This window comes from Rosa chinensis, chromosome 2 (assembly GCF_002994745.2).
Source record: "Rosa chinensis cultivar Old Blush chromosome 2, RchiOBHm-V2, whole genome shotgun sequence".
Taxonomy (NCBI): domain Eukaryota; kingdom Viridiplantae; phylum Streptophyta; class Magnoliopsida; order Rosales; family Rosaceae; genus Rosa; species Rosa chinensis.
The window spans coordinates 20130881-20155678 of NC_037089.1; the positions used below are offsets into that span (position 1 = coordinate 20130881).

Sequence of the window (24798 nt, forward strand, 5' to 3'; positions counted from 1 at the left end):
TCAAAATATTTAATGAACAAAACAATAAAGGGACTTTGTTTAGTGATTAGGGATCTTGCATGTGGGTTTACGGTAGGGTAATTGATAGCGATAGCTTATTTTTGAATAGTAGACGTTCCGCATGGTAATCTAAAGATCTCTTTTAAGATTAATGCATATTCTAAGTTAATTTTACAAGTTACATTTATTCATCGATATGTTATATTTTAACGAGTATGATCGGAAATCCTAAAAGATGATAAACCTAAAAAGGAATTAGCTTTTCTTTTTGGTTACAACTAAAAAGGAAGTTGGTAATAGCATTTCCAAAAGCATACAAATGTGAAATGCCATGGAGGAGTGTTGGGAATAATTGTGGAGGTGCCTATATCATTTCACTTCCGATATAATGGCACTCCTTTCATCAACCTAAACACACCAAACAAAACAGCTAGAATCAGCAGTGAGACGCCTCCTCCCGAGAAGGTGAGGAGGCGTCTCAAAATCTTGGAGCCCTCAGGCCTCATCATATCTCTATAACTGCTGCTACAAAACCCTCTTAGCTTTAGTCTAGATCTCCTACAGCTTTATAAACAATCCCCACCTACGTGATGATAATTCCTCATGGTCTTCTATACAGACCACAACGCCATTGACCCATCGTTTCATCTCTGAGTTATGGTATGGACCTCTTCTGCTTATTATACATAATATATATATTCTTGTTGTTGTGCATGCATGCCTTGCATCCAATTGTATTTCAATACAAATTTCATCCCAAAGGAAAGGACCCAATTGCACAGGCAAATTACGCAAAAATAAATTGAATTCAGCAACGAATATAACAAAAGAGAAAACAGAACATGCAAACAAGGTATTGTAATTTGTATTATGAGCTCCTTTTCCAAAATTTTATTGTACCAAAAGAGCACAAAAGGTGTGATAAAGGAACGGTAAATTCATTGTTGTTCCGTTATTTTCTGAAGCATAAGTAGAAAACTTCCCCATTATTTTTGTGTTTGTGACTTGGGTTGGTTTTGGCCAAGTTTTATGTGTAGAATCCTGAATCTGTCAAAGTGGTCAGGCACTGTGCTGCAATGCACAGTTGGAGCATTTCACATGCGCCGAAGGGGTTTATCTTGGGCCTAGGAAGCCTTTGGATTCCCTTGACAAAGTCAAAAAAAAAAAAAAGTTTTATGTGTAGAAATGTCTCTGTGTTGTTCAATTCGTTCAGTTTGCTCACTTATGGTTAATGCATATTAGGGCCAATAGAAGAAGTGCCCCCAAGCTGGATCAGTTCCAGAGAGATCAGACGATTTGCCCGAGTACTCGTCTGAGGATGAAGGAGACTGAGCTCGAAGCTCCTTGTCTTACAGGAGAACTTGTCCTTCACTGACACCATCTCTCTCTCTAACCTGTACTTACAGCGCATGTGCGAAGTGGAGGATAATAGGTGCTTCACTAAAGCAATTACAGCGTCCTCTCGTCTGCTGAGTTTCTCTACTCCCATTGTCCTCAGTTCCTTCAACTTTTCAAGCATATCTGAGTACTATTTTAAGATCATTCAGAACAGGCTCTCAATCAGCCTCATGTGAGCATCTGGCTTCCGAAAATGGCCAAACCTGTTTGTTACAGAGTGTACACAAGGCAGGGATGAACAGAAGAAAGGATCATTTCCTTCTGGATCGAGAAGATGGCGTAGGCAGTCTAATAAGCTTAAAAAGTTCGTTAGCCATCTTGAAGAAATTAGATTGACTTTTTGAGAATAATGAAACTTGGCGAGCATCTTCCCCGTGAATCATTTTGATTTAAGTCGAGGTATGACCGAGAATTCAATTCGTTTACTTGAAAAACTCTCCTTAGTACGCGATCTAATTAATTAGCTAGGACGCTTCAGCATTTAATGGCCTGTTAATGCAAGATAATAATTGTGTACTATACTACTATTCATTATCAATTCATATTGTATCTTCTGTTGATTACGTTTAATTTATTTTTTCATGAACAGATTGACATGGATGTGATGACAATTTAAGAAAAAGATGTGAGCACAAGAATTCGGAAGAATTTGTGAAACCTTTTGCATTGTCTAGAAGTTGCAAGTCTTCAACAGCATAGGCATATCTTTCGTAGTTCCTTCTATTCTTGAGGAACATGAGTTGTCAGTAGACCAAAATAATGATGATTCACGAGGCAAATGCTATCCATGCTTCCTCTCAAAAAGCCTATCTGGCTTCTTCAAGATGGCCAGAGAACTTCTCTGCTCTTCAGACTGATGCCATCACCTTCTCCTCCAAGGCAATCCCAATTCTTTTGACCGATCTCATTTTCCCTCGCTGATAAACAGATTTGACTTCTCGGAATCCAGAGGATGATACATTCAAACTGAGCTAGGCAGGAGGCTGTCTTGCAGGCATCTTAACTTTTGATCTACTTTTTTTTTTTGACAATGAGTATTTTGATCTGCTTGAACTGTTTGGATGTTGAGAATAAACAAGAGGCTAGCTAGGAGAGACTACTGAAGCAGAGGACTAGAGGAGTATGGCCGGATTTGTATGAGTTAAAGGGGGCGATGGAGCAAGTGAAGGACAAGTACTCGTGCGAGAGGAGGAGCTTCCAGCCCTGCCGCTTCATCCTTGGACGAGTACTCGTCCAAAATCTTCAGTTCTCCCTGTAACTGACGCAGCTGGGTGTATGTTGGTCTTTATCAGTTGTGAATGTCTACTTATTTTGTTTGGGGTATAGTGATTTTTCATGAATTTTGCTGTTGTGTTGAATAGTATGGTATGATGTGATGATTGTAACTAGTGAAAAGGGAATAATAAAATTCGTTCTCTATTTTCGATTCTTTTTTCTGTTCATGCTATCTATGCCCTTCATCATGCACATATATTAGTGAAGTGTTACTTCATAAAAAAGTTGACAAGAAAATTAATAACTAAATTCTAATTATTGTTTTAGAGAACGGGAATTGAGAGAAAGTTGTTGTGTATTCTCATTGATAATAGGAGCCCTTTATATAGAGGATTACAATGCATAAAATCCGAATCATAGCAGGAAAGGTAATCATACATTGAATATGAATATCTAGATCCTTCTAATTTAACCATATTACCATTAGGTCAAGTAACCTAGGGTTTGAGCCAGACACACAAACAGGGATTTACTTGAACACTCCCCCTTGCGTCGCCCAAACGCGTGTGTCGTCCAAACGTGGTGCTTCTTTCGTTACCTCGCTAAAAACCTTGCCGAGTAACAAAAACTCAGTGGGACAAAAATAACCTCGGTCGAAGGGGAAAAATAGCACAATACACCCTTCACGTTTCGAGACCATACATGTAGACATCTCCCCCTAATGTCTGCATCTCTCCCTGATGACAATGGTCATGGGAGTTTGGATATCTTCCGCAAACGATGCTACCAACATGTTTCTTGAAAGTGAAATTTAGGCAATGACTTAGTGAGCAAGTCTGCCATACTGTCCTCAGATCGAACCTAGTTCACTTTGATCTTGAGGAGAGTCTACTGTTGCTGATTATGCTTGGTGTTGTCGCTTTTGATGTAGTCCTGCTTCATTTGTTCAAAGCAAGTAGCATTATCCTAAATGCTTGTAGGCTCATCTATGGTAGACTTCAAACCACAATTGTTCGAACATGCGTAATTATGGATCCAATCCATATACATTCACGAACCACTTCATGAAGAGAAATAATCTCTGCATTGTTCGAAGATATAACGACTATGGTCTATTCTGTAGACCTCCAAGATATCACGGTCTTTACCCATAGTGAACACATAACCCATTTGGGAACGACCTTTGTGAGGGTCAGAGAGGTACTCAGCATCAGCAAAACCTTCCAAAATGCTAACGTTGTTTTGGGATGGGGAGAGGGGACACAAGCCAGTGTTGGCGGCGTTCCTGGTGTGTGATGGGTCCGAACCCATCATCTCCCTGTAGGGATAGAACAAGCCCATATCAATTGTACATCTCAAGTACCGAAAGATATCTTTTACACAAATCCAATGGTGTCGCGTTGGCGAAAAGTTATATCTAGCTAACAAGTTCATTGCAAATGAGATGTCCGGTCTTGTGCATTGAGCTAAGTACAATAATGCGCCTATTGTACTTAAGTAAGGCACTCTTGCCTCTAGCATATCTTCGTCATCATCCTTTGGGCGAAGAAGATCATTTTCAGGATCAAGACTACAGACGATCATGGGGGTGCTTGAAGGCTTGACCTTGTCAAAATGCCTAAGCGTATATCAACACGATGCTCAAGTTCCAAACCGAGACGTAATCGTATTCTCCCAAAATCCTTCATCTCAAACTCGGATTTCAATTGTTCAGCGGTTTCCCTTATCTCTTTAAGGGCTTCTAATGAAGATCATGTCCAACATGAACCGCGATAGAATCCGAAACTTGTTATTGAAACGCGTGGGCATATCCTTTCCCAATCAAGTAGTCACTTTAGTGAGCGTTTTAACCTCTTTGTAAAATGCGCTCCGTGGTCTAGAGCCACTTGACTTGGGTAAATGAAGTTCACCATGAACCTTCATGTATATTCCTTATCTAGATCCCCATAGAGATACGTAGTGACCACATTCGTAAGCTGCATGATCAGTTATTTGGAAACTACCAAACTGAAAGGGTAGTGGAGTGCAATGACATCCATTACGAGAGAATATGTCTCATCGTAGTCGATTCCAAAACGTTTTGTGAGAAGCCTTGCGCCATAAGGCGAGATTGCCATCTCTTTTTCTCATCACGCTCTCTAACGAAGACCCATTAGTCAATAGGTTTTATGTTAGGAGGTGTTGGCATCACTAGCTCGAAAACCTTCCTCTTCATTAGAGAATTCAACTTAACCTGGATCACATCTTTCCATTTAGGCCAAATTTCTCTACGTTGGTATTCATTCATCAACGGAGCATGGTTCGATATTATATGACTCAACAAACTCATGCGCAATGAAATGCGCGACTACATCATCAATGATGATGGAGTTTCTACCCCACGTCTCATGTACACTAGTGTAATTTTCATAGAACTCTATATTCTCATGAATAGGTTCTGATGTTGAGGTGTCCCCCAACGATAACCATAACCTGGAAGATTCTCATGAGACGAATTTTTGAGTCTTGATGATTAAAGGATTGGAATGTGCCAAAGTATCCTTCGAACCCACGGGCCTCTCACGCCTCCTAGCTAGGGGCATGACCTATAATGCCAGAGTGCCACTCTCTTTAGCGTTGGCACCATGCCTACCTCCGTGTAGGGTGGCGCTACGTCCTCTCGTAGGGATGTCCATCCTTGCAGGCATGGTTGCAGCATATTTGTGTGATCTCGTCACTTTAATGGGGATCGAGATGATACATAGTGGGGACAGGCCACGACAATTCCTGTCGTTCCTGCTGAACATCCGTGTTCTTATCTCCCCCTAACGATGGGAAGACTGTCTCATCAAAGTGACAACCCGCAAATCTAGCGGTAAGGAGATCGCCTTGCAAGGGTATGAAGTGGCGGATGATTGTTGGAGTCTTCAATCCAATGTAGTTACCCATTTGTCTGTAAAGACCTATCACAGAGCGCTGTGGCGGCGCAATTGGCACATAAATGGCACACTCAAATATGCGTAAGTATGATTCTTGTACCCAATCACTAGCTGTAATGCAATGGTAGATTGAGTAGCGGTGGGTCGTAGACGAATTAGCATAGTTGCATGCGATATTACATCACCCCAAGCGGATATAAGGAGGTTGGTGCGCATTACCAATAACCTAACGATCATCGTAGTCGTTTCCACTAGACCATTTGGGTGTGTACATGAGAATATGATGTCCAACATCAATCCCAATGCAATAACCATCGAAAGTCTTCAATGTAAACTCACTAGCATAGTCAAATCCAATTGACTGAATATGATGATTCGGGGAGTGAGCCCGTTGTCATATGATATGTGCTAGGAGTTTAGCATAAGCACCATTATAAGTGGACAATGGCACAACACGTGACCAGTGTGTTTGCGTGTCAACCAATATCATGAGATATTTAAACGTCCGCAAGTTGGTTGAACTAGTCCACAGAATCCCCACGGATTCTATGTAAGAACATAATGAGTATTTTCATATCCTTTGCATAGGACTATCTCAGTCCTAATTTCCCTAAGGAACGGGCTTTGTAAAACGAGCGAGAGGCTTTAGAAGCAACCAATGAGAATTTTGGTTAGGCATGAGCGTCTGAAACGCTATTTTGAAGCAAGTTGGTGATTACAGCATCACCTGGGGAGCTATCACCATGATGGATGCCATCCATGGCGTCATGGATAGGGACTACGCCAGCCCTAGGCTGGTGGTGGAAGGAGGCGGTTCCCTAGGCAACAACGTCGGTCACACTTAGTCCAGGAATCAACTTTTGATTCATGCTTCATTTCGCTCGATAGAAAAGATGTCCATGTGAAGTCTTTAGTTGACGGATCATCATATCATGACCAGGATGACCTATCATGTCGTGACAAAGCCAATACGTATCTAAATCCAAGAGATCTTCTCTCATAAGTTTATTGGATTTAATAGCTCGAATAGTGACATAGAGTCCATTAGAGAGACATATAAACTTCTCTAAGATGCGCTTTTGTTCGCAATCGTTAGAGGCACTGCAAAGGAACTCATTTCCGTTCTCTACATGCTTTTCGCATGGAATCCGTTGGCTATTCATAGGTGTGATTTGCCTTAGGAGTGTAGAGAGTTACTGTGACAGTAATCAAGGTGCCATTGGGCAAGGGGAACTTGGGCTATTCCATGTCCTTGAATTAATACTGATGGCCCAGCCATAATAATCACAAAGTCAATACTCAGAATCAAAATAGAGTCATAATGAAAAGAACTCAAAATTTTATTTATAAGCCAACGGAGTCACATCATTGTCTCTTTGACCAAAGAAAATCTAATCCAAAATGCTAGCTAATGCAAAACAATGGTAATCGTCTAACTTCTTTCGGTAATTCCAAAATAAATGTGACCAGGTGAGTAGAGAGATGTCGGTGGACCAAGGCTCGCTTAAGTACCACTAATCTCAGAACCTTCCTAGACATCACATGTACTTTGGGTGAGCCTACTTTGAAGAAAGACTAAAACATTGGCATTTACTACAAAAATATATGGCAATTGCCTATTACATCTCTTGGAAAAATAAAGACTTAAATAGAATTGACGATCTATTGATCCCAGCCAGATTTGTAGTCTTCAACCCTTCACTCTAGATCATCTTCTTGATCTTATTGTTCCACATAGTGACCTTATCTTGCTTCACAATATGCTTTGTAGGCGGTGACAAGTTCTTCACGAGCTCTACAAATGTGTGCCCAATGATCAGACACTCCACATCGAGAACATACATCTCTTTGCTCAAACTCCGTTGATTGAGCCGCTCTGAAAGCGTCATTTAGATGGTTCTTAGTGTTGGTGGCGCCGGCCAGAGGCGTTGCCTCCCTCTTTCTTTCCACGTTGACCTCTTCGGTTCCTTGTTCACCTATTTTGGCGGTTACCTTCCTTAGTAGAGCGATTATATGGACCAGAACGTTCAAATGTATCCCTAAGATTAGGGTTTCGCTCTTGGCGCCCTTTCTTTGGGGCGCGACTATAATTGGATTCTGGAATATGCTTTGTTCCCACGAATCTCGAATTATAGTTCTTCACAAGGATGTTGTCATGCTTTTCAGTGACATTCATAGCTCCAATGAGCTCATGAAACCTTGTGATCTATCTTGCAATAACATCGTTTTGATAGTTCTTAGCAACCACAATGCAGAGACAGGGAAGGTAGAGAGAGTCTTCTCAATCAACATCGCATTTTTGATCTCTTTACCATAGAATTCCATTAAGGGTTTAATGCGAAGTCTTCAGAGTTGTAGTCAAGAACTGACTTGAAATCACAGAAGCGGAGGCTATGCCATCTCACTTCTAGGTCAGGAAGTAGGGAGTCACGGACGTTGCCAAATCTTTCTTCGAGTGAGACCCACAGCCTTCTAGGGTCTTCTTCATTCATACACTCGTACTGGAGCGAATCATCCATATGACGAGTCATTAGGATAATGGCTTTCGCCTTATTTGCCTCTAAGGCTGCTCTATTTGCTTCCAAAACTTGAGCTTGCTCAGCAGTTAGCACGTCCTGGCTAGGCTCGAGAATCATATCTAGGATTCCATCGGCCTTGAGATGCTGGCAGACATCACGAACCCACCTGTGATATCCAGAGCCAGTTGTTCCCAATGGAGCAAAGTCCAATCTGTTCAGGTTACTCATCCTGAAAGAGAATAAGAAATTAGAGTTAGTTTCGGAGCGTAAAAGGCTACCACGAAATTATATAAAATTTCTGAGCGTAGTCGCTTCCAAGAAATTTGATTCCAAGAGGGGTTAGATTATATCAAAACAATGATGTTTGTGGTCAATCGTTTTATCTCAACAAACTCTAGGTTTGGGGGACTCTACAAGCTCTGTGCTTGGAGTGAGCACGAACCCCCACAGTTCGGCTTAATTAGGTCTCCCCTATGATGAAGAAAGGGGGGTAGAAGAAGGGAGTTTGCAAGTCCCCGAGAAAAAGAAGAGAAAAAGGAGGAAAAACTCAAAAACGGGAACTTTTAGTAAAACATACCTCTTAGGATTGCAAAACGTATTTGATCCTTGTCGTAGGATTGGAGACGAGCTTCAGTCCTAGTGCAAGCAACCAGACTTGTAGGATTGCAGCGTGGTCGTGGAGTCGCGGGGGTTGCAGAATGGGGGAGTCGCGGCGTCACGGGGTCGCGAGGTCTAGTTGTTGTGGGGTCGCAGGCGAGCGAGCATGAGGGTAGGCGAGCGTTCGCGGGCGCTGCAGGGGCAGTGGGACTAACCTGGTAGGGTTAGCGTTGAGTTGTGACGCGGGGGCTGCTGCGGGCGGTAGTTGCTAAGGTTTTGAAGGCTACGATTTTAGGATTTCAGGGTTAGGGCTTCGTGCTGATAACGTGTTTTAGAGAAACGGGAATTGAGAGAAAGTTGCTGTGTATTCTCATTGATAATAGGGGTCTCTTTATATAGAGGATTACAATGCATAGAATCCGAATCATACAAGGAAAGGTAATCATACATTAAATAGGAATATCTAGATCCTTCTAATTTAACCCTATTACCATTAGGTCAAGTAACCTAGGATTTGGGCCAGACACATAAATAAGGATTTACTTGAACAATTATGAGTATTTGTGATATTTAATTAAAACATTGTAATTCATTAATTAAGTTGATATTAGTGAGTGTTACCTCATAAAAAAGTTGACAAGAAAATTAATAACTAAATTTTAGCGATACGTATTTGTAATATCTAGTTAAAACATTGTAATTCATTAATTAAATTAATACGAAATGAACAAATAGCTTTTAATAGAATCGAGTTTTTTGAATTCAACTACTACACCTAGAGTTAATAGTTACATTTCATGTTTCATCTCTAGTATTTTTTTTAATCAATTTAGAGACCTAGCCGCTCCTTTGCTCTGCTAAGGTTTACGAAGATTGCCTTTGAAAAACCTTGTTCCTTCAATCATGACGGATCCAATCTCCAGCCTTGTGGCTGCTTTTGCTCTCAACGACAACGCTCATGTCGATCTCGGTTTAGCTGGGGAAGCAGCGTTGCAGGACTCTCACCATTACATGGTGGGACAGTTGCTTACTCGGAAGCCAAATCTGGCAAGATTCATTGGACTGATGCCCATAATATGGCGCATGAAGGGGGGGTCTTTCCATCAGAGCGGTGAGGAATCAGTTTGTTTTCCAGTTGATCAGGAAGAAGATAGAAACCGTTATCTGCACAGAGGCCCATGGTTTTAGTAGAAAACAAGGATTCGATGTGTTTGGAATATTTTCAATATTATTCATCTCCAAATAGGAGGGTTATAAAGAGATACAAGAATAATCCTAATAGGAAAGCATCTCCTACAATTATACAGAATACATAATCTATACATACAAGGAAAGTAAATATTTACAAAATATTCTACATTCCCCCTCAAGTTGGTGCATAGATGTCGATCATGCCCAACTTGCCAATTAAGTTGTCAAACACTTTCCTTGACACTCATTTCATAAGAATATCTGCTAATTGATCTTCTGTATGCACGAAGGGAAAACGGATAATCTTTCTGTCCAGGTTTTCCTTAATGAAGTGTCGATCTACCTCCACATGCTTAGTCTGATCATGCTGAACAGGATTATGAGCAATCTCAATAGCAGACGTGCTATCACAATGCAAGTCCATAGGTTTCTTGAGTTTAAAACCCAAATCTTTCAACACATTACAAATCCATAATATCTCACAAACTCCATGTGCCATACCTCAAAACTCAGCTTCAGCACTTGATCTAGCAACAACCTTCTGTTTCTTGCTGCGCCAAGTCACTAGGTTTCCTCCAACAAATGTAAAATACCCAGATGTGGATCTCCTATCCGTCTTATCACCAGCCCAGTCTGCATCCGTGTACCCCACAACTTCCAATTCACCCTTTTTTTTTTCAAACAACAATCCTCTTCTAGGTGCTATCTTAAGATATCTCAAAATACGATACACTGCATCCATATGCTCTTCACTGGGACAATGCATAAATTGACTAACCACACTTACAACATAAGCAATATCAGGCCTAGTATGAGAAAGATAAATAAGTCTCCCTACTAGACGTTGGTACCTTCCTTTATCAGTTGGAACTTGACCCGGATAGATGGCAAGGTTATGGTTCATCTCGATCGGTGTCTCAATGGCACTGTAGTCAAGCATCCTGGTCTCAGCTAACAAATCAAGTACATACTTACGCTGGGACAAAGAAATTCCCTTCTTCGACCTTGCAACTTCAATTCCAAGAAAGTACTTCAATTGCCCCAGATCCTTCATCTCAAACTCCTTAGAAATATAATTCTGTAGAGCCTCCATCTCTTTTAGATCATTCTCTGTGACAATCATATCATTAACATATACTATCAGAGCGGTAATCTTACCCTGACTATGCTTGATGAACAAAGTGTGATCTGAGTTGCTTTGTTTATATCCAAACATCCTCATGGACTTGGAGAATCTTCTAAACCAAGCTCTCAGAGACTGCTTCAAACCATACATAGACTTCTTCAACTTACAAACCTTGCTAGTATTGTAAGGCAAATTTTTGACTCCTGGCGGCATGTCCATATACACTTCTTCCTCCAAGGTTCCATTGAGGAAAGCATTCTTCACGTCAAATTGATGTAGAGGCCAATCTTTAGTTGCAACAAGTGAAATCAAGATTCGAACAATATTGATCTTTGCTACAAGGGCAAATGTCTCTCTTCATAATCAATTCCATAGCGCTGAGTGTAACCTTTGGCAACTAATCTAGCTTTGTACCTGTCAATTCTCCCATCAGCTTTAAGTTTTACTGTAAACACCCATCGACATCTAACAGTCTTCTTTCCAGCAGACACTATCACAATATCCCAAGTCGAGTTTTTCTGCAACGCCTCTAGTTCTTCATTCATTTCTTGGGTCCACTTAGGATCCGTCAAAGCATCATGTACACTGCTAGGAATAGATACAGTGGATAATTGATCAACAACAAGTGCATGTGACCCAGACAACCTATGGTTAGACATGTAATTAGCTATAGGATACTTAGCTTAATTTGGTTTTGATGTCTGGTTTATATTGTTTTTTAGGAATACCCTTGGTAGCCCTCTGTGATTTCCTAGACTCAATATTACCAATCCCAGATGACTCGTTCAAAATTAAAGATACTTGAGGAGGAACATTCGCAGCGGATTCTTCAGTTGACGATGTAGAGAGGGGGAAGAACTCTGATAGATGAGGACTCTGAATTATATTTTCTTCGTTGGGTTTATCACAGCTTGGCTGACCAATGAGTAATTCATCCGTTTGTGATGTTTCATATATTCCAGGATGCATTGATGTATCACTATCACCCTCAAGCTGTGTGGGGTCTTTGTTTGATAGGTCAAGACTACTTTGGCGTGCTGCATCTTTCTTCTTTGACCGATCATAACGTGGGTTGGCAATATCAACACTATGATCATAAAGTGGGCTTGCAGCATCAACATTGTTTAGCTTGTCAAGCTTGTCAGGCTGTCGGCAAGGGCCAAAAAGCTGTCCATTTGAGGGCCCCACGGGTCCACTGACATGTCCATTTCCCATTAGTCCATCGTCTCCATCTGAGGACCCCACGATTAGTCCATCGTCTCCATCTGAGGACCCCACGATTAGTTCACCATCACTATCTGAGGACCCCACGGGTCTACCAACTGGTCCAGTGCCCAGTTCTACAACCAGTCCAGAGTTTTTTTCGTTGCCTACAGCCCCATGGTCTATGTCCTTTTCAACTGATGTTGGAGAATTCCCAACGTCTTATTCAACTGATGTTGGAGAATCCCCAACTTCAAACTGCGACTCCAAAGCCTCTAATTCTTGGAATTCTTCAAATGTAAATAAATCCCGAGGATTTCCTTCACAATCTCTCTCCCCATGAAGGGAAGACTCTGAAACTCCCCCTGAATAATAAGGCTCGGATTCGTGAAACGCCACATCAAGAAAGACATACATAGTGCCAGTAAGAGGATCATAACATCGATAACCCTTTTGGAATTCCGCATAACCAACAAATATACACTTACGGGCACGAGGATCAAGCTTGTTGCTTTGAGGCTTGGGAATATGAACATAAGCTACGCACCCAAACACACGAGGCTCAAGATTTGGTAGCGACGGAAGTGACAGAAGTTTCTGCTGAGGATTTTGAAATTCAATTACCGGAGAAGAGGTTCGATTAATGAGGTAGGTGGCAGACTTCACAGCTTCTCCCCAATATTCACGAGGTACATTCATGCCAAACAAAGAGGCACGAACAACTTCAAGTAACTGTCAATTTTTCCTTTCTACCAATCCATTCTGTTGAGGAGTATATGAGTTTGAAGTCTGATGTCAAATTCCATGTGATTGCATAAACTCCTGCATAGGACCATTAACATATTTGCCACCATTGTCAGATTGGAAAACTTGAATAGACTGTTGGTACTATGTGGACACCATTTTATGAAAATCTTGGAACATAGAACACACATCACTCTTGTTCTTTAATAGAGAGACCCAAGTCATACGGGTACAATCATCAATAAAAGTCACATAATACCGAGCTCCAGAAAAAGAAGAGATCTTGGCAGGACCCCAGACATCAGAATGAATCTTCATAAATGGAATAAGACTTTTATTAAGACTAGGTGAATACGAAATTCTATGACTCTTAGCCAATTCACATACATCACAACGAAAATCTGAATCATTGACAACCAAAAACAAATGAGGTTGTAGTTTCTTAAGATAACTAAAAGATAGAAGACCCAAACGACGATGCCATAGCCACACTGTTTCCTTAGCATTCTCTATTGTACTGACCTGATTCACTTGTCCTAACAACTGTTGCTCTCCACTCTCTGTCAGATCCAAGTAGTAGAGTTTCCCCCTTCTAACACCATAACCAAGAATCCGCCGAGTCAAAATGTCCTGAAACACACAGAAAGAGGGATAAAAGGTCACAATACATGCTAGTGCTAGAATAATTTGGCCAACAGATAAGAGATTATATGTCAAAGAAGGAACGACCAACAGAGAATCAAGGGTTAATGTATTAGATAAGACAACAGAACCTTCTTCGGTAACCGGAGTTGGAGTACCATCAGCAGTAGAAACAATATTTTGAGAGAAGGGTTTCAGCTTTTCTAAGAGACTAGGATCATTGGTCGTATGGTCAGATGCACCAGTATCAATTATCCAAGAACTATTCATAGAAACCTTACCCTTCATACCTGACTAGGCTACATTAGCGGAGGCACTAGATGGTTGCGTTTCCTCTGTAGTAGCCACGACAGCTTTTCCAAGGTTCTTTCGCGGTTTCTTAGTGAAATCCCACCAATCAGGATAGCCAATCACTTCATAGCATCGTTGCTAGCTATGACCCAAATCTCCACAGACCAGACACTTTGTATTTGTATATGGATTTGTTTTGCCTGGAGGGTGATGTTGTGGAGGAGTTGAGAAGCCTAAGGAGGGACCATGTTTGCGTTGGACAACCATGGCAGAGGATTCAGAGTCATGTCCTATTGCCTGTCTCTCAAAATGCACCTTTCAAACATACGCATAGCTTTGCTCTAAGTTCAATTTCGGGTCTTTGCGCAAGATCTCATCACGGACTTGATCATACTCTAAATTGAGTCCACTCAGAAACATATGAACTCACATTCGTGCCATGGCATTGGTCTCTAGAACAACTGCAGCCACTGTGTTATTTTGAGAAGCCATATGCTGATCAATTTCCTGAAACATTCCCACCAATTCATTATAGTAGGTAGGAAGAGTCCGACCATTCTGTTTTGCTCCAAAGCACTTCTTGTTTAATTCAAAGATCCTGGTTTTATCAGAATCATCATAAAAAGTCTTTTCAACTGCTTCCCAAACATCTTTGGCTGTTGGGAGTCAGATATACCGATTCATGAGTGATGGCTCCATGGAATTAAGTAGTCAACTTTTCACTTTTTCATTCTCTGTGGTCCAAACTTCAAATTCAGCAGAGTCTACATTTGGTGCAGCTCTGGCTTCAGTGAGGTAGCCAACCTTTCCTCGTGCTCCAATCCTCATTTTCATAAGAGGTGCCCATATGGTGTAGTTAGATTCATTCAAAGCAATGCTGGTTGGAAACACTGAGTTATCTTGAACGGTGGTATGGTAATGATTAATGATTGGTGGCATGTTATGGAGTGCAAGAGTGGCAGCGTCGTCCTCCATTTAGCAAAAGTAGAAGCCTGCACATGACAAACAAAGGAGCTGTAGAAGTGCCGCAGTGCTTGTAGGCTGCGGAAGGGCTTGTCCCTTGAGCTTGTAGGCTGCAGCAGGGCTTGTCCCCCAAGTTATGCTGCTATGCTACTGATTTCAATGCTGGCGGTGATACCAACAAATTGAGAACAGTGCAGGGAAAAAACTTGTGATGTGATGGACAGATTGAGAACAAATTAAAAAGAATAAATTTGTTTTGGGTGGTTTGTGAAGTTCTTCGAGATTCGGTTTTCGGGTTTCAGAGGAATACAGTGCAAGAATTGAACCTGCTCTGATACCAAGTAGAAAACAAGGATTCGATGTGTTTGGAATATTTTCAATATTATTCATCTCCAAATAGGAGGGTTATAAAGAGATACAAGAATAATCCTAATAGGAAAGCATCTCCTACAATTATACAAAATACTACATACAAGGAAAGTAAATATTTACAAAATATTCTACAGTTTTACCGTAACACTATGCTACTCTTAGCCTCGTATGATGGGATCGCTAATGTGGATTCAATCCCTCTTCATTCTCTGGAGTTGTGGATCACTGTTCGAGGGCTTCCTCCTACGCTTCGGAACAAGCTGTCCCTATCCATGATCAGATCTGTTATTAGTAGGGTTTTGAGGCTTGCTACGGTAGCCTTGAAGTGAAAGGATGAGGAACAGAGGATCATGATGGTTATTGACACCAGGAGAAGGTTTAGGGTTTTCAGAAGTTTTTCTTTATCCTCCTCGGTTGAAGTGGATGTCACAATCCAATATGAGAAAGTCCAGGGGCTTTGTCGTGACTGTGGGTTGTTTGATCACCCAATGGAAGGTTGTGATCTTCTGTTCATCAAGGAGGAGGAAGCTCGCAAATCTGCTGCAGCTGTGGATGCGGTGGCGGGGCTGACTTTCTTCAATTCTGCTGGGACTTCTAGGGCTCGGACTGATATGGTGCAAAGAGATACGTATGTTAAGGCTGGGTTCCTGTCTCTAGAGGTGGCTGAATGTGCGGCACAGCATAGTGGTCAAACATCTTTCTTCTCGGAACACCTCAATTCTGGACTCAAGGCTGCGGGTCTGCTTCAAACTTTGGTGAAACCGGGCCCATCGGTGGAACCGAAACGTAGTCTGGTTAGTTGTATGCTTAATGGATCACCTGGGGATCGGTTCTTACAAGCGTGCAAACAAGGAGGCTTTCAGCTGCCAGCGTTTGAGACTACTAAGACACATGAAGCTTCTGTTGTTATTAGTGGCCACAAGTGTGGTGCTGATTTTTCTCTTGTGCATCCTGGCAAGAAGTTACTAGCCCTACCTTCTCCTGCTATGGATGGGATTGGGAATCTGTCCCTGGCTTTAACTCAGAAGGATGATCGCCTGATCATTTCGCCACAAAAGAAGAAGGTAGGTCGCCCCAAGGGATCAAAGAATAAGATTAAAGGGTCTGCGGAGAAGGATGCTCGAGTAAAAGTGAAAGGACGGAAGCGTTTTCTGAAGCTTCTTGAGGAGGTGATGACTTCAATTGCTGTGATGGGGAAGCCTGAAGGTGAGTAGGTTTCGATGGAGGAGACGGAGGTGACTCCGGCTATTAGAGAGGACCAACTTCCAGTTGAGGAGGTGAAAACCTCAACTGTGGGAAGTGTGGCGACTTTATCATCTGCTTGAGTGGAAGGAATTGGCAAACAACAAGTGATTTCGTAGGTAATTTTATTTAAATTTGTAGTTTATTTGTTATTTGTTTTTGTGCTTCATGGTTAAAAGGTGAGTGTGTTAGGGGTGTACTTAGTGGTATACCTCTTGTTGGGTGTACTCTGTGCAATGGTTTTTTCTGACGGCCCTATAGATAGGCCATTATTGTACTGCTTGCTGAATTGCGTAATGAGATTGAACTCTTCCACTCAAAAAAAAAAAAAAAAAAAAAGTTACATTTCATATGTCAATTACAAAGTGATTTGTTTTGGCCTACCCGATTTTTATTAATAGTTAATTGTTTCAATTAGTAAATCAACTCATGATTTCTTATTTACGAAGAGAAAACATATGTTGCTGTATCATACAACGCTAGTCGCTCTACCTCCGAGTAGATCTGTTTTTACGAGGACCAGCCAAAAGAAAGAAGAAGAACACAAAATTCTGTTTGGTACTTTCCGGTTGCAACCCGCTACCCGCCACCCGCCACTTTCTCTGAGCTCAATTCCTAAAAGCCATGGCCCTAATCCCCGCACAAACCCTAACCCTAAAATCCCCTCCTACCCTTTCTCCTCCTTCTCATCCATCTACCTTTCCCACTTCCCAATCTCTCTGCCTCTCACCTCCCACTTCTCACTCTCTCTCCCTTTTTTCCACCCCTAATTCAACACCACGGTTCAGCGCTAGACGACATGTCGTCTCCAGAGCCACCGCGACCTCCGCCTCGGATTTCAGCCCCGCCATCGGTGAGATCCTCGGCGACGTCAGAATTTTCACCGCTGCTGGAGACTCCGTCCAGTTCAAGGACCTCTGGGACCAGAATGAGGTCTCCAATTTACTTTCACCCTCTCAAATTTTTCTTAATTTTTCAAAATTTTTAGCGTTTTTTAGAAATTTTCTGTGATTTAATTCCTTATGGACCGACCCTTTTGCCAGTAGTCATTTTCTGGGTTGGAAAGCTTCAGTCTTTGCTTGTATGAGATTTGATTTGTTGCCTTTTGCTGTTAATTTCCATGTCCGAATGAACATGCATTTTTGAAATCGAATGCAGAGTAAAATTAGAGAAGAAATTTGAAACATATTGATTATAGTTAACAACCACTCAGAGTTTGATGCAGAATTATTGAGTTTTCATATAACAAAGAAAGGTTGTATGCTGTTACAAGCAATGCAGTTTATATGATGTGTGCCATAATTGCGAAAGAGTTGATTATTGCCTTGATGTGGTGTGGTGTGTTCTTCTTGAAATAGTTACCCAATGCCTTTTGTTCCAGGGGGTGGCTGTTGTTGCACTACTGAGGCACTTTGGATGCCCTTGCTGGTAAATCATCTACTTAACTAGTGATCTAGGATGAGTTTTACCTGAATTGGTGGACATTGTGATGACTTGGTACTTCTTGTGCTCTGTTCTTCTTAGTTGGGAACTTGCTTCAGCTCTAAAAGAATCGAAAGAAAGATTTGAATCAGCTGGTGTGAAGCTAATTGCTGTTGGTGTTGGTAGTCCTGATAAAGCGCGTATCCTTGCAGAACGGGTATTTCTATTTTCCTGTTCATGTCACCACAATGATTGATGTTATAATGCTTTAGGGTAGATAGCTATACTTAAATGTTTGTTATGTAAACAAAATCAGATATGACATGACAAAAAATGGGGAAATCTGTTGTGAACGCATGCAAGTGGAAATGCATATAGGGCAAATCTTGGATTAAGAAATAGCTGCTAAATTTGTTAGATAATATGTTCTGATCCTTATCGCTGGATACATAAACATCTTTAAATGAGCTGGTGGACGTTTATGTTACACTCAGCATCTGTCATTTAAACTGGTTCAGAAAATTGTAACTTTGTAAAATGGAGCTATGCATTTGTCTAATATTGAGTGGATTGGGAACAGAAAAATTAGACAGGGTATAAGCCATCAATAGCTTTAAGATGTATCAAGTCATGGAGACTTACCTTGATAGTCCAGTATAACAATAATGAACAAATGCATTTTTTCCTTGATGCTTGATGGAATGCACAAAATATGGCCAGGCACTCATGTTATGTGGCTTCTCTATCTGAGTTCAATTTATGATTAACATGGTTGAATGACTTAATCACTTGGTTATCTTCATTTGCTCGAAAGGTTCCAATTTTTGGTAATGATCGGTCAAAGGGAATATATTTTGGTGAACTCTAATTCAAACATGCTATCATATCTACGGGTCTAATTGCTTTAAACAAGCATGTCATGTGACATGATAGTGGCTACTCATACTTGATTATTTGCTTTCCAATTGAAGGAAGCTGTTTCCAGCTACTGTTATGAAATTGTGTCATTACTGGTTTTCTTAAGCAGGTTTATTTGTGTCATTATCTATTTAAGTAGTGGGTACTAGGAGCCCCATGGGCCATGTCAAGTACTGGGATATGACTTTAGTAATAAGAAACTTGGCCTGGACTTTAGCAGAATATGTAATCACTATCATTTTTCTTTAGAAGAAAGTTATTTGGTTAAAAACATCACAACCTTTGAATTACAGAAATCTTGTAATCACTTTTGAATGTCCAAAGCAATTCTGCAATTTCCTTGTCATATACTTGATACTGATTCCATGAACTGCTTACTGATTCCTGGAGCTCTTATTATTTTCCTTTTGATGTTCTATATACAGTTACCATTTCCCATGGATTCCCTCTATGCCGATACTGATCGTAAGGTTACAATATGTGCTACATTAATATGTCCAATTAGTGAAAGAATCTCTTATTCTGGTGATTGTAACAAGACTTGAAACTTCTATGATAGGCGTATGATGTTTTGGGCTTATACTATGGATTGGGTCGAACATTCTTCAATCCAGCTAGTGTAAGTTCTTTTCCTGCTTCTGCTTATTTGTTGATTTGTTAAAGAGAACTTTCACACAACTTTTTGAGATTATAATATGACAGGCAAAGGTGTTGTCAAGATTTGATGCTCTGCAGAAAGCTGTCAAAAACTATACCATTGAAGCCACTCCAGATGATAGAAGTAGTGTGTTACAACAGGTTTGATTTATTCTCTACAGTAAGGAGTTATATTGAAAATACATTTTGGTCATGGATTTAGTTCAAACTTGATGACAATCTTACTTCTCTAATTTTTTTTCTGTTAATCAGGGAGGGATGTTTGTCTTCAAAGGTAAGCAGCTATTGTATGCTCGGAAAGACGAAGGGACAGGTGATCATGCTCCCTTGGATGATATCTTAAATGTTTGCTGCAAAGTTCCTGTCTCTTGAAACTGTATCATATGGATTCTTCAGTCATGGGGCATGATATTCATATTTGGCCCAATCTTTCATTAATATTTCATGCAGCAGTTGTAGAAAATTACATACGGTCAATACGTACATATATTGAATATATTGCATTGTTTAGGTGGGAATTCATACAATATGAAGTATAATAGTAACGTGTTTTGTACACGTTTGAGCCAATGATAGAAGTACTTGAGTGTAAAACAGCTGGGTTTGCTCATCTCTTTTCTCTAATCCTATGCTTCATATATATTTGCTCCCCATTGTTCTAAAGTCTAGGACTGACCGAAATTTAAGAGAGTTTTCCTCTGACTTAAAATAAAGCATAGGATGACGGTGTTTTAATGATTGAAAACTTTTTATCAGTGCTTGTTTATACATATTGGGTCGGCGAAAAATCCCAAAGCAATCAGAAAAAAAAAATTGTTAACTGAATGTACAAACCTTTTCCTGTTCTTCAGTGCATTGCAATTGAATATGTTGTATTAACTAGTATTGATCAAACAAAAGCAGCAAACCAAATGGAACGGAAAGTAAAAGGGTAAAGAAACATTGAGAAAAAAAAGGAGAGTCGACTCACAGGGTTTCATCCAATATTTCAGGAGCTTCATCTCCGATCCGACCTAAATGTTTTGACACAAACATGGAAGCTGAAAACCTTCTTCTCGATCTCCAAAAGATTCTTCAATGAACCAACCATCATAACCGATGTAACCCTAAATCGTAACATATGTTACTCCAGTTACTTCAGTTACCATGGTTGACTAACTGAAGAATCCTTCTATAGGCCAGAGGATAATGCGTGCCATGAATCTAGCACTTCAAATGAGACCTCCATGATGTTTTTATAGGATGATTCATATATTTTACAGCTACACACAGCCAGGCTGCCCTTACGAGAAAATTCGTAGAAAGGACTATATCAGTGCCAACATTGTGGTAAGTGTTATCACAACAACCACGTTGCCTAGTTTCTGCAAATTGGTTATGAGAATTCAGTGGAAGCCACACAAGCAGATCAATGATCAGCTCTTATGAGAATTCGTACAAATGACTATCAGTGCCAAAAATGGGGAAAGTGTAGTCACAACAACCACGCAAAGAGCATCTGTCACTCCCAAAGACTGAAATATTGAAATTTTCGCCGAAATTGCGGTGATAATTTTTTTTTTTTTCCAAAATTTCCTAAGCATATCGAACTATCAATTGATTTTCGTTAGATATTTTCAAAATTTCATTCCATTTTAAAAAGCCAAATAGTAGTCACTAGGGTTTGAACCTGGACTCCTCAACCAACTATGCTATGCTTGCATTTGTTAGTTGTTTGTAACTTTGTAATATATATTGTTCTCTATGAATCGAACAACATAATGTCTAATAACTAACATACAACTATTATTTTTTACCTACATTTCTATTTAACAACAGTTCAAAATTTTTATAACAACCTTTCAAAAATTACTCTTATAAATTGAGCCAAATTTACTTGTTGCACCTTTCATGTTTCACGACTTCCATTTAAAAAAAGAAGAAGAGATGTTTAAAGTAAATTTTAAATAACTATCAGCAATCTTCCTGCTATCAACATCCTCGCCACCACACCAACCAGCTTTACCACCACAACGATGGCCAACAAGTTGATCTGTCTCCACGTCGCCCACTGGTTTCCAGTGGCCTTAACTAACGGTCAAGATTTGTGCAATTGAACCCGAATCCTTATGGGTCGTTGTGGCTTCACTTTGTTCACTTTTCTAAAACAAATTTATTGGGTAAGTTTTACCATTTGGAAGTTGATCATCATGCGAAATAACCTTTCTCTGCTAGCGATGCAATTCTCTGGTAAAACAATTATTGCTTAACATTATCAAAGAAGGAATAAGCAAATTTTTAAACTTGCTCTTCTTCATATGTAGTTTACAGACGCTGGGAACTGATCAATGTATTTCTTTTGATGTAATGAATATTTTGGTGGGAGTATATTTAAACACGTTGAAGTATTATGTCAAGTATTCAAAGTTCTTGAACATTGGATTGGAGATACAGAGTAACGGAAGTGTTTTTTCTTTTCGTTTTTTTGGTTGAGGGGTATAACTGTATTTTAAAAAGTTCAAAAACTAAAAGAGGTCTAAGTGCTAATTTAAGAGATATGAATAGAAGTACTCATAGAAAAAATAGAAATTTATTTAAAAAATAGAAAAAATAAAAAATTATTAGGGCTTGATTGGGCGGGCTTAAAGGGTCAGGTCAGGCTTCATTTGCATGGCCTATATCCTACCCTATTTGAGAAAAGGTAGGGTCAGGCGGGCTTGGGGCAGACTTATGGTCGAAGGGCCAAATGATGACCCCTAGTCCGGACAAAGGATCACAATCCCCCGACAGTGAGCTAACCAAAAACTTATCCTCAGCTCGGATAGTGGACTACAATACAGAATTTAAATCTTAATTAGCATTGTCATATTCAGTAGATAAAATCTAGAGACTTCCAGAGAAATTTCTAAACTAAAAGAAAAAATATAAAAAAGAAATTCTTCCCGCCACGCAGAAAAGTGGTTGCACCTTGGCGGTTGGTACATTAATTCCTTTTGCTACCGATCGACAATCTCTCAGCTTTGTTGTCATCGATCACTTTCTTTATCTCTGCACAATCTCTCTCACTCTCTATTCACCCCAAAATCAACAGCATAATTTAGCAGTAGACGACTTGTCGTTTCCAGAGCCACCATGACCTCCGCTTTGGATTTCAGCCCCAGCATCAGTGAGTCCCTCGGCGACGTTACCATTTTCACCGCTGCTGGAGACGCCGTCCAGTTCAAGGACCTCTGGGACCAGAACGAGGTCTTTTATTTAAGTTCACCGTCTTTCACTCTGCAAATTGTTATTGACCTATACTTTTGTTTTAGCTTCTATTAGAAATTATCTGTGATTTGATTCCTTGTGGATTGAAAGCTTTAGTCTTAATTAATTTGCTTGTGTTAGATTTGCTTTCTCTCATTTTTCTGTTAGTTGCCGTACAAAATGCAAATGCATTTAGAAGGTAAAGTGAATTTCATTTTAGAATTGAGGGCAGATTGGAAGGAACAAGCCTGAAGTGGTGAAATGACAAAGGAAAACTTTTTCTGTCATGATTTTAGTAGGTCAATATTACTTTATGATCTTGAAATTGGAGAAGAAATTTGAAGGGTTATGACCACTTATAGTGTCATACTCATAAAAGTACATACCCCAGATACTGTGTTTATGCAATTGTAATAACACATGCTATAATGTGTGCCGTGATTATGAAAGAGTTGTATATTGGCTTGAATCCTTGATGTGTTATTCTCGAACTAGTTTCTCAATGCATTTTGTTTCAGGGGGTGGTTGTTGTTGCACTATTGAGGCACTTTGGATGCCCTGGCAGGTAAATCATGTTCTTAATTAACTGGTAGTCTAGAATGGGTTTTACCTGAATTGGTGGATATAAATTGTTAATTTGTTATAACTCGGTACATCTTGTGCTCGTACTTTTTAGTTGGGAACTTGCTGCAACTCTAAAAGAATCAAAAGCGAAATTTGACTCAGCTGGTGTGAAACTAATTGCTGTTGGTGTTGGTAGTCCTGATAAAGCTTGTGTCCTTGCAGAACGGGTATTATTCTTTCCCTGTTTGGGTCACCATAACGTTTCTAAAGCTGCAGATTTTGAACATACTTACTTTTGATGCCAAAGTCTTTTAGGGTGGATATCTATAATTTAAATGTTCGTTAATAAACAAAATCCGCTGTGGCATGACAATAATAGGCTAACAACTTGTCATGCCATAGCGGAATGAATTCGCTAGGAGAAATGTGCTCGGAATGAATCCAGTAAGCATGCTGGATTAAGAAATAGCTGATAACTTGTTAGATAACATTCAAGTACTCTTAAATGTCCAAAGCGATCATCCTATACTAATGGTCTAATACTATGCACTGCATACTGATTCTTCGAGCTCTCTTTCTTTTTTTCCCTGTGATATTTTATATACAGTTACCATTTCCCTTTATGCTGATCCTGATCGTAAGGTACTAAGATGTGCTACATTAGTATCTCCAATTAGTGAGAGAATCATATATTTGATCTGGTCATTGTAACTAACTTGAAACTCTATGGTAGGCGTATAATATCTTGGGTTTATACTATGGATGGGGTCCAACATTCTTCAATCCAGCCATTATTGTAAGATGTTTTCCCGCTCTCTGCTTTATCTTTTGAAGAGAATATATGGAGTTTGCATGTATGTTTCTTTGTGAAATTTTAATATGACAGGTAAAGATGTAGTCAAGATTTGGTGCTCTGCGGAAAGCTGTAAAAAACTATACGATTAAAGCCACTCCAGATGATAGAAGTGGTGTGTTGCAACAGGTAATTAGATCTAATTCTCTCCAGTATTTGGAGGAGTTGCGCGCTTTAGACAGACAGACATCCTGGTCATGGGATTTAGTTCATATTCAACTTTTCTGAAATGATCTCTTACTTTTATCAGCCTTATTATTTTAGGGAGGGATGTTTGTCTTCAAAGGGAAGCAGTTATTGTATGCTCGGAAAGACAAAGAGACAAGTGATCATGCCCCATTAGATGATATTTTGGATGTTTGCTGCAAAGTTCCAGTCTCTTGAAACTGTAGTATCATTAGATTTTTCAGTTACTGGAATTCAATCTTCAATTCACATTTCATGTATCAGTAATAAGGAAATCATATATGTATGAATAACACACACGTACATGCGTGTGTATTTGCATTATACACTTTGCAAGCTTTAAAGAGAAAATTCTTCATTCGAAATGGAGTCCAATAGTAACACTATATTTCATTATTTGTACACGTTTGAACAAATGATAGAAGTATATAGCTGAAGTGTAAGACAGCTGAGTTTGCTGATCTCTTTGCAAGAAGTGAGTTATTGGAAAATTACACAGAAACTTTTCTTCCTGAGTTCAAGAAAAAAATGTAAAATTGATTGTTCCCTTAG

The 24798-nt window shown here is 39.9% G+C and overlaps 2 protein-coding genes and 1 long non-coding RNA gene across 10 annotated transcripts; all 3 read left to right on the top strand.

Annotated features, from left to right (window-relative positions):
* Positions 1-435: 435 nt before the first annotated feature.
* Positions 436-2827, top strand: LOC112187229. Its single transcript, XR_002931022.2, has 3 exons — positions 436-660; positions 1243-1797; positions 1988-2827. It is a non-coding gene; the product is annotated as an uncharacterized LOC112187229 (long non-coding RNA).
* A 14049-nt stretch (positions 2828-16876) lies between these two features.
* LOC112187226 (thioredoxin-like protein AAED1, chloroplastic) lies at positions 16877-20012 on the top strand. 4 transcript variants are annotated; one of them, XM_024325924.2, is made up of 7 exons: positions 16877-17354; positions 17803-17849; positions 17946-18039; positions 19187-19231; positions 19321-19380; positions 19464-19559; positions 19671-20012. In XM_024325924.2, exons 1-7 carry the CDS (start codon positions 17046-17048, stop codon positions 19788-19790), a joined length of 771 nt encoding a protein of 256 aa, XP_024181692.1. In that variant the 5' UTR covers positions 16877-17045; the 3' UTR covers positions 19791-20012. The 4 variants fall into 4 exon arrangements, with proteins under 4 accessions (XP_024181692.1, XP_040370391.1, XP_040370392.1 ...); XM_040514458.1 differs by having other exon boundaries at positions 16881-17354; positions 17946-18060; positions 19464-19578; XM_024325921.2 differs by having other exon boundaries at positions 16882-17354; positions 17946-18060.
* Positions 20013-22359: 2347 nt separating this feature from the next.
* On the top strand, positions 22360-24466 carry LOC112187228. 5 transcript variants are annotated; one of them, XM_040514459.1, is made up of 7 exons: positions 22360-22643; positions 23162-23208; positions 23320-23434; positions 23815-23849; positions 23941-24003; positions 24086-24189; positions 24325-24377. In XM_040514459.1, exons 1-6 carry the CDS (start codon positions 22530-22532, stop codon positions 24150-24152), a joined length of 441 nt encoding a protein of 146 aa, XP_040370393.1. In that variant the 5' UTR covers positions 22360-22529; the 3' UTR covers positions 24153-24189; positions 24325-24377. The 5 variants fall into 5 exon arrangements, with proteins under 5 accessions (XP_040370393.1, XP_024181697.1, XP_040370395.1 ...); XM_024325929.2 differs by having other exon boundaries at positions 24094-24189; positions 24325-24370; XM_040514461.1 differs by lacking the exon at positions 23815-23849 and having other exon boundaries at positions 24094-24189; positions 24325-24466.
* Positions 24467-24798: the final 332 nt, after the last annotated feature.